Genomic DNA, 10,350 nt, shown 5'->3' with positions numbered 1-10,350 from the left:
GGAGCCCCTAGAGATATTCCGTGACAATGAGGGTGCTATTGCACAGATCAAGGAGCCTTGTGCTCATCAGAAAACGAGGCACATTGAGCGCAGATTCAACTACATAAGGGATGAAGTTGAAAAGGGAAAGATATGTATTCATAAAGTTCATACCGATCAAAATATTGCGGACCCACTCACGAAGCTCCTCGATAGGCCAAAGCATGAGGGTCATGTTTGTGCATTAGGACTTCGGTATTCTAGTGAGTGGATTTAATCTGTGTTTAGTGTTTGTATAAGAACGAATGTAATGGGTATCTCATGAAAATTAATTATGTTTTAATTATTCAATGAGTTATGTTCTATATTTGCATGTTTAATCCATGAATGACTTATATTGTTCTAAACGTCCGTAGTCGATCATACTTGTGGGAACAAGTATGAAGGTAAGACTATTATGAACCCGGATTGGTTGATATTCATGTGATGAATATAGGGCATAGGTTTGCCACCAAAGTTCATAGATATTTGTGGGATACAAATATTGGACTGACCCGCTCTCAAGGATCACTGCATGGAGTTAGTGTAACTGATCATAAGTAATCCTTGAGTAAAGGCGAGTATCATTGTGTCCTTTGACCTGAGATGCATATTGGATCTGGTTTTTCATCAAGTCTGATAACTTGACTCTCTTCTTTGTTATTTCGGTAACACGATAACGTGTAAGAAAGAGCTCAGATATCATACGAGATGTCAACAAGGGTGTATGCAGTCAAGATGGGATTTGTTCCTCTTATGTGTTGAGAGTTTAGATGTCTAAGGCCTGTTAAGTTAAATCATTGAGAGAATGATCACTCTGTGTCTCTTCGTTTTGACAGGACATCTAGTAACAAAGGGATGTAGTGATAAGACTTACCTATATCATATCAAGTATGGACTTGAAGGGGATGATGTTATTGAATGGCACTTAGTCAAACACACTAGGGGTGGTGACCTGTTGTTAGGCGGTATTCACCATTAGCATTAACTTCTTATGAGTCACGTGCAAGTGGGAGATTGTTGGAATACCGTATGCCCGAGACACATAATTAGGTTAATGTGGCTAGCCGTGTTTGATCCAAGTCGGGTCATACCCAATAACGAGTTAGACACACACCAATTATGTATTTGTTAAGATAAGATCTATAAGACAAATACAGAACACGACACGTTCAGAAAATCGGGTTTCTGAATACTTACTTGAAAGTGTTAAATAAATTAATTGGTTAATTTATTTATTCAAATAATTATTATTGGAATGATTAATTAACTATGTGTTCTTTCATAAAATGGTTTATAAAAGATGGGATGTTTATATATTTTATAAAGTATAAAATATATTAAAATTAAAAAAAAATATATATATATATATATTTTGGGGCCGGTTTTAGGGTGGGCCCCTCACCCCAAAGATTTGGTCAAACTTTGTCATGGTTTTGGTGGAGCTTGAGTGATCTTTACTTGACCAAAAACTAATACAATATATGAAAAGATTTGATCAAGTTTGAATGGGAATATATATAGATATTCAAACAAGTAACAAAGGTGACTTTCAAGTAAGCAAACCAACTTTTCTCTCTTGTTCTTCTTGGTTCGGCCGAAGAAGTAAAAAGAAGAGGATTCGGTTTTCGGTTTCAAGTGTTCAAGCTCCCTAACATAGCTTGGTGTGTATTGGAGGCTCGGGGTACGAACCATTTGAGGTTTTCTCCTTGAAAGCTAGCCAAGAAACATCATCATCTTCTTCAACCATCAACTACATCTCTTAAGGTTTAAGAATGTAAGTTTTACAAGCTTTGATAGTTTAGTTTTTCCCGTATTATTTGATCCTTAGTCTTGGGTTTCTAATCTTAAGATTAATGGTAATCTTGAAACAAGAATAAAGGGTTATTCATAGATTAACACACATATGAACTTGTAATATATATATATTTGGATATATGTACATAAAGTTTAAAAATAATCACGACAGAATCCCAACAGATACTCCTATCTTTGGGGGTATGATTAGTTTTCTCATCCGCTCAAGAATCTACAAGGCCATTTCTACCCATATAGTTGTTTATCAGAAGATAATACAAGAGTTTTGGAATACTGCTACGTTCAATGAAGAAGATAATCAGATTGAAGCGGTTATTCAGGAAAAACGGGTGGTGATTGATATTGGCGTGATTAGAGACTCACTGGGATTTAATGACACAGTTGATGACAGATGTGAGTTCGATCAAGCATTGATCAGAGGATTATTTGGTCGTGTAAAGTATAATGGTGATTTGCGCAGATCTATGTACAACAAAGCAAACTTGTGTGAACAATACAAGTATTAGCTTCACGTATTGATTCATTGTCTCGGTGGACGTAAGGGTGGATTTGACGAGTGCCGAGTGATGCTTCAATCTGCGTTTGTTGCCCTTGTTCTTAATAAACCATTCAATTTCTCCGAATTGGTTTATTATCATTTGAAAGAAAACATCACCAGCAGACATAAGTTCTTAATGTATCCCAGATTTTTGCAAATGATGATAAATGATCTGGTGCTTGACTTGGAAAAAGATCAAGCAGACGTGATGAAGCTTGATCATATGAATGAAGAGACGATGCGACGTTTGAGATCGTACAGAGGTCAGAGTTTGGTAGATCGACCAAGGTATAAACGTTTGATTGGTCATCTAGTGACTATTGATTATGTCGCGCCACCTAATGATTGTTGGGCTCATGACGATTCTGATTCAGAACGTGAAGGTGGTGATGGTGGAGATGATGGTGTTGATGGTGGTCCAGGACCACAAGCCGAGTTAAGCTATAAACAGAAGCGTAAGCGTAAAGGTAAAGAACTGATGACAGAAAAAGGGGAGAAACTCAAGAAACAACGAGTTAGAAGGGGTTCGGGTATTGAGATACCGAGTCAGCCGTTTGTGCCTTCTACTGCTGTTTCTACTCCTATTATTTCTTCTACTGCTTCTCCAGTTCCAGTTCCACAGATTCCACGATCTCCTACTCCTACTACAATGACAGATTTTCCTCATTCTCCAACACCTATGCAGATGCCTACGTCTCCAATGCCTCCAACTCTGACTTTAGCTACTACTGTGAGGCCTGATCCTCATTTTGGAGACATATTACATACTGTATTAGCACAGATGCCTACACCACAGCTAATGACATATGTTACTCCTGTTACTCCAACACCGTTGCCGAGGCCTGAGCACTCTTTTATGTCATTTAGTCGTCCTCAAGGTCCTATGCAACCAGTACTTCCTAATTTCTATCACATGGCTCCTTATGCTCAATGGTTTCACATGATGAATCTGTTGCATTTACAACACACTCAAATGCAAGCAGATAGAGCGGCAAATGAGCTAGCGCAACGGAATTTGCTGAGGCATCTTCTATCGGCTCAGTGTGATAATAAGGAACTTCGAGCCCTAGTTGACAAACAGGATGAGATTATTCTTCAACTGACATGCAAAGAAGATGAATTAAAGAAGTTGAAGAATAATGAAGATGATCAGGATGGTGCAGGGGGTGGGGTAGATCAGCAACCGGGCGGAAGTTCCACACCGTCGGCGGGTAATAAGACTGATGCGAGTGTTGGTGGTGGGTTTGAAGCTAGTAATCTACAGATTGTTCCATATAAAGATTACACGAGAGCCAAGCCAATAGATGTTATTCCGGCTAACATGTTTCTGTTTGTAGGAATGGATGGGATTGTATATAGTATGGTGAATGCTGATGAGATCAAAGAAGGTGAATTTGTTGATCATTCTTTAACGAAAGAACAAATTGCCTTGCTTCTGGATCTAAATGATGATGAGATTGAGGAATTGGGTAAGAACGTGGATGTGGAGATGGAAGATAGTACTGATACAGGTATTCCTCACGGGAATGTACCTGATTTTGAAGAAGTGGAAGTGGAAGATGTTACAACTGAAGAATATCCGGAGTTTTACACAGATAATAAAAATGACTCGGGTATTCCGTTCTTTACAACTGAGCATTTCAATGCGGCAGAGCGTCGATTACAGGAAGAAAAAGATAAGTTAAAAGCTGCAGAATCGAGATATGTGTCAACTACAGAGAAGAAGCGGAAACGTGCTTTTGATGGTATGTTTGAGCATAACGTTGAGAAGATGAATAAGATGATCGAGACTTTCAGATATTATGACCGAGAAGATGTGAAAGTTGAGAAAGCTCGGGAATCTGCATACCAGATGAAGAAGTATAAGCCTGCTAAAGATGTTAAAGGTGATATGGTGGCCTGGCATTACGATTCAGATCTTAAGGTATATATCATTAAGTGGGAGCACGGTATTTATTATTTCAAACGCCCACACGATATTTTATCTATGCCTCGATGGGATGTACGAACCTTAGCTAATCTTCCGTTTGTTAATCGTGGAGACGATAAATGGGCTAGCTGGTTCTACGAGCAGTTATTACATGAAACCCGCTTTGGTTTCAAATTCTTCCAGCCTCAGGTGCCGACACACAAATATATTGACGAGATAGGTGCACGCACAGGATGGAGGAAGTTAATCTTAATAGTGAAGCAGCCAAAGACGATGAAGAGGGTTCCGATGAAGATATTCCCTCAGAATCTATTCACCTCATTTAATTATTGGTATTATGATAATCGGACAGGTGAAGCAGTTATTGTTTATGGCCAGGGTTCACGCACGAAGACGTTACGTGTATTTGATCCGATGTGGCTGGTCAATCTATCTGAGTCTGACAACGTCGCGTTATTCACAAGTCAGATAAGATTCGCTAATGTAAAGGATTATGATCTTGCAATGCAGTTTCAGAGGGTTGTTCGTGTCTGCTACGCATACAAGATTCATAGCTGCGTTGATTGGAAGACAAAGATGTTTCAACGCTAAAGTATGATAAAGAGCTCGAGACGAGGGGGAGTTTGTTGATACACGTTTTGTACGTCTCAGTCTTTATCAGGGAATTAATGTAATTAGTTTAAAGTATAGGGATCTTAATGTAAATATGGCTAAATGGGCCATTCGCTCTAATGTAAGTTACATTCGTTACCCCGTAACGAATGTAACACATTCGTCTAATCTGTAAGCTCATTCGTTAACCCAGATTAACGAATGAGATAACGAATGAGGGCTATTCGTTATATGTTAAATGTATTAACAAATGAAGAGTTCATTCGTATGGTTTAATGTAATGAATGACACATTCATTAACTGTTAAGTTAACGAATGTGGTCATCCCCTATATATAGTCTGTAAATTATTCATTAATGTAAGTTTTCCAGTTTGTTTATTAATCCTCTCTCGTTACTCTGCCAATTCATTCTCTCACATCATTCATATCGATCATAACGTATATCAACTTTAATCATATACCCAAACATCATGTATCGTAGTAATCATAAGTTCTAGATCCTTTCAGTGCTCATCCAAGCTCTTTCAATCATGACCAGCTTGATTTGGATTCCTAAAAGGATTATAATATTTACCAACAAATTATATCAAATTAAACACTTTTGGATATTATGAACTCATAAACTCCCTGCCTAAAAAGAAACAAATTAAGGGATATTTAATAACTTAAAATTGTTGGTGACCTGACTCCTCCCGAGGAAAGAAAATCCATTAACCCAACCCAAACCGATAAATTCTTATGACCGTCACTGGTAAGCCCCAATTTATTTTATAAAATATAATAAAAGTTTAAAATAGTGTACATGTTAGACGTAAAAAACGATTGATCATAAAAATCTAAAACCCAAAACACATCATAAATTCAGATTTAGACATATAACCAAACTGACCCATTCCATTATTACCCATATCAAAAGCATAAATAAATATATTAATTATAAATCAAAAAAATATTATGTCGACTAAGTTATCATTTGAAAACGACCAAGATATTTACATATGTATATACACATGCAACTTAAACACCATCCTCCAACAACTTACTACAATGGCACAAACAAGCTACACTCCAGCACAAATATCAAATCCGGTCACAGTAGTCAGCCCGAACTTCCTGACTCCTTATCCAGTGGATCTAATCATTGTCAGGAAACTCTTGTCTCTCTCCGATGGAAACTTTGCTGTCACAGATGTTAATGGCAACATTGTGTTTAAAGTCAAAGGCGAGCCTTTAAGCTTTCATGAACGTCGAGTTTTACTTGACGCTGCTGGTAATCCAATCATCTCGTTCCAGATGAAGGTTCGTCATGTTTGGGTTGTTTGATTTCGGGTTGTTGGCTTATTTAGTTCGGTTTTGGACATATTTGTTAATTTCAAAAGTTTTTGGTTTGCTACATATACTACACTATGCTATTTGTTAACTTAATATAATTTAAGACAAAGAATATATATAACTCTTATCGTATTTGAAAAGTTAACGTGTATTCATGAACTCTTGATAACATGTCAAAAGTGTTTGAACTATCGTTATTTGGTTCTGGTTATTAAGGTTTTTGATGTTTAAAGGTATAATCGATATCCGGCCCTAATAATTCATTTAGATTATCCAAACGCTAGCTACTAGTTACAGACCGTTGTTTAATGGTTTATTTGCTGACTGATGTTATGAACAGCTGATGAGTATGCATAATAGATGGGTAGTGTTCAGGGGAAATAGTTCGGATTCAAAAAATTTAATATTCACTGCAAAACAACCTAATATTGTACAAATGAGGACATCACTTCATGTGTTCTTGGCTAATAATGAATCAAACGAGCATGTTTATGACTTCAAAGTCAAAGGTAGTTGGCTTGACCGAGCGTGCACCATTCATGCCGGAGATGACACCATCATTGCCCAGGTAATCAAACCAGGTCGAGTTAGTCCGGCCCACAAACACATGTTTATGTATTATTTAGTAAATCTATGTGTTAAATATGGTTTATGAAAACTTATAGTGTTACTAAAATGCAGATGCACAAGAAGTACACGCTTTAAAGTGTTGCACTTGGAAAAGACACATTTTGTGTGACGGTTTATCCTAACATCGACTATGCTTTCATTGTTGCGCTTGTTGTGATCCTACATGAAGTCAATCGTGATAATATTTCGTTATAAATATAGTCAATAATATGTGATTGTTATTATCTATACTATATATAATGAGGGAGAGATAGGTAAATTAAGACGTTTGCTTTTAAGTAAATTTCAAAATCTAATACATAGGTTACAATACAACAAAACATATTGAAAAGGGTAACATAGTCTTTTGAATGATAAATTTCACGTGCATTAAACATAGTTACAATTTTGCCCCCTTAAATTTAATCATCTTTTGTAAATTTAAACAATATTTACAACTATTACCCTTAATCTTTTATCTATATACTCTTTTTATTTTCACTTTTAACCTAACTTCCCCCATAAAATTTGAACGGTCATAACTTTTTTATATGTTAATATTTTTTATAAAACATTGCACCATAAAAACGAACGTTTTATTATCTTTAATTTGAGGATCATATTGCTATAGTTTTTTCAGTTAAAAAAACTACATTTTACGTATGAGTGGTTTAGATGATTTTTAAATTAAACCGTGAGCCAAACCGTGTCGTCGAAAACTAAAACCACCCCGTTGAAAATTGAAATCGGCTGGCAAAAGTAAAAGAAAAAAAATCATTCGTGAAATCAAACCAATGACCAGTTTGAACGATTTCATGGTTTCAAACCGAACAATGAACACACATAAACTTGTAATTTGATTACCAAAGTACGCGTTTCCCGCTGCATCGCCCGGGCTCCCATCTAGTATATATACATATATACACACAAGTACACAACGCATGTATAACGGAATTTCAAAAGTTGTATGATTTTTTAAATTTTATCACACACGTTTGCGAACTTTCATATTTTCTTAAAAAATTTGTTTAAATCCTTACAGTTATAACGTCTATTAAAAAAATGATATTTAGGAGTAAAAATCGTTGTAAAATGATGATATTTAAGTGTAAAAATTGTTGTATAAAGTAGCATGTTAGATAAAAAAACATAGATCCTCGTTTCCTGCATTAAAAGGGAATGACTGCTAGTTGTAATTTTTTTTTCTCTCATATTGTTGGTTTTTATTTTAGCTTCTTCCTAGTTTTCCTCTTATTAATAGTTGTCAACTTATCATTCTGAAAAAAAAAAGAATGATGTTATCTACTCCAGAGCGAGGACTCGAATTTTTATTGATAAAACTGATAGCATTTAATTCTATAGTAATATTTAACCAAACAATCAGACAAAAAAATAATATCGGTGGACCAACTTTGTCCATGGCCTTTCACGTTTAAAAATTAATTTTTAGTGAAGACAATATTGGTAGCTAGCTTTCAATGTAAGATATTGTTGATCTCAGAATTTTTACGTTTTCTTTTATCAAAATGATTTAGGATATTGGTTTTTAATAATAATACTCTCAATTTTCATTTATTGGACGATAACACTTATAACTAATGATTTTTCTCCCACCACTAACAATTTGTAACTTGCTTTTTTTTATCACCCCTGAACTTAACGAACCATAACCCTGTTAGTTTTTTTTGCTAACGCGACATTTTTTATTGATGTGGCATGGTATGTGAAAAATAATACCTTATTAAAAAAAACTAACAAAACAACAAATAATATATATATATATATATATATATATATATTAGGTTCATTTCAGAAGTGTTTTTAGGGAGAGAAGTGCGAGAAGTTATTATACCTAATCATAATTTTTCTTTTAAACGAAATTTTTCGGGGATATTTCAAATGTGCGGGATACTCTTCTGGCAAGATTTTCTTAAACGAATTTTTTCGGGATATTTCAAATGTGTGTGATACTCTTCTGGCAAATTTTGGTGATATATTTTCCGGCCGACTTTTCACGCATTTCGAGGGGCCGAGGGGGAGTAACCGGCTAAGTTAACGAGAACTTTATTGAAGTATTTCGAAGAATTGTTCAAGACCTTGCCTAATTTGTCAAGAAATGGGGGAGATAAAAATTTCAAAGAGGTTATTCGGTCGGTATCTTCCTATGTTTGCAAGGATTTTTTGAAAAATTACTGCAATTTGGGTGGTAATTCATGATTGCAAAGCTACCTTTGACTGAGTCCAAGAATGCAATTGTTCTTCGATCATGGATTGATTTGTTCGAGATTGAGACCTGACTATGTTGGCTACGAGTATTCGGCGGATTGCTTCTGTTGAAGGGGACAATTCTTAAATGGGTTGATCTTGTTGAGGAATATACGAGCCTTGTCATCTGATTGAAGAATGTGATCATTCGGGATTGATTAACGAAGGTTGGAACTTTGAATCATATGCCCAAAACAATAGTGCATCCAAGCGTATTGGTTGCCGAAGAGCTTCAAAGAGTTATATTTTGGGATAGACGTTATCGAGAGCGTGAAGACCGATGTGAAAGATGTGGAATGATCGGGTTGTTCATGAAGATGCGTGACGAGGTCAGATGTAAAGACATTTTACGTTACCAGTGCGACAGATAGCTGATGACTTGCTGCTGATTGACTTGTTTGTTCGAACCATATCATATGCCAGTTGGATGATCAGAATGATCACCTGGACATGCTGATTTGAGGGGGAGATCTGATACGAGTAGCTACAAGTTGTTGGTTTGATTACAACGAGTTATATTTTGACTGTTTGCACAAGCCCGAGAATCTTCAGCCAAGGGAGAGGCTGGTTGATGATATGCAGTTAAAGTATTCACGGTTAAAGTATTCAATTTTAACGTATTCGTTGGCTAAAGTATTGGATGCTAAAGTATTGGAAAGCGTTCGATAGCTACAGACAAGGGGGAGTCTGTAAGTGAACGGATTTGGTGTCCGCAGCTGTTCGAATAGTATAGGGGTAGTTTAGTCTTTACACATAATGTTTAAAGGCTCATTCTCTAAGCATGTTTAGCGAATGAGGCCTCATTCGTTAAAGAATAGGCATATTCGTTAATGTAAGAGCTCATTCATTAAGATAGTGTAACGAATGGAGACTCATTCGTTAATGTATACCCATTCGCTAAGGGTGTTTAGCGAATGGGGCTATGGAATGACTTATTCGTAGGATTGTTAACGAATGAGATTCCTCGTTCGTTACTACATGTTGGGTTGGATTTTTGATACGAAAGATTGGAATCTTCTCAACCTCCTTAGAAAATAGCTAAGTATGGACTTCGAGCAATCTTAGGCGATCGAGCATGGTTTTACTACTTCGAGCAAAGTCTTCAGAACCTTAAATAGTTAATTCTTATAAGTGTTAAGGCTTCGAGCAAGCTACACTTCAACGAGCAAGAGTATTCTTCTATCGAGCATGGATTGCCAATCGAGCAAAAAGCTTGATCATACAAGT

General features: G+C 36.2%; 1 protein-coding gene across 1 annotated transcript; it reads left to right on the top strand.

The window, feature by feature from the left end:
• Nucleotides 1-5,964: 5,964 nt before the first annotated feature.
• LOC143551277 (protein LURP-one-related 15-like) lies at nucleotides 5,965-6,954 on the top strand. The gene is made up of 3 exons (XM_077041743.1): nucleotides 5,965-6,216; nucleotides 6,590-6,817; nucleotides 6,931-6,954. The coding sequence occupies exons 1-3, from the start codon at nucleotides 5,965-5,967 to the stop codon at nucleotides 6,952-6,954; spliced, it is 504 nt and encodes a 167-aa protein (XP_076897858.1).
• Nucleotides 6,955-10,350: the final 3,396 nt, after the last annotated feature.

The sequence above is a fragment of the Bidens hawaiensis genome, unplaced genomic scaffold (genome assembly GCF_021521415.1).
Source record: "Bidens hawaiensis isolate Kalapana, Puna unplaced genomic scaffold, B.hawaiensis_p1.1 tig00016358_1, whole genome shotgun sequence".
Taxonomy (NCBI): Eukaryota; Viridiplantae; Streptophyta; class Magnoliopsida; order Asterales; family Asteraceae; genus Bidens; species Bidens hawaiensis.
The sequence above is the reverse complement of the archived record's forward strand: the minus strand, read 5'-3'. Positions and strand labels throughout refer to the sequence as shown.

What these genes read in the sequence shown, in the direction of transcription:
- LOC143551277 (XM_077041743.1), top strand. Translation starts at nt 5,965, where the DNA reads ATGGCACAAACAAGCTACACTCCAGCACAAATATCAAATCCGGTCACA. An exon ending in TCATCTCGTTCCAGATGAAG is followed by an intron (nt 6,217 to 6,589) that starts GTTCGTCATGTT and finishes TGTTATGAACAG; the next exon opens with CTGATGAGTATGCATAATAG. An exon ending in ATGACACCATCATTGCCCAG is followed by an intron (nt 6,818 to 6,930) that starts GTAATCAAACCA and finishes ACTAAAATGCAG; the next exon opens with ATGCACAAGAAGTACACGCT.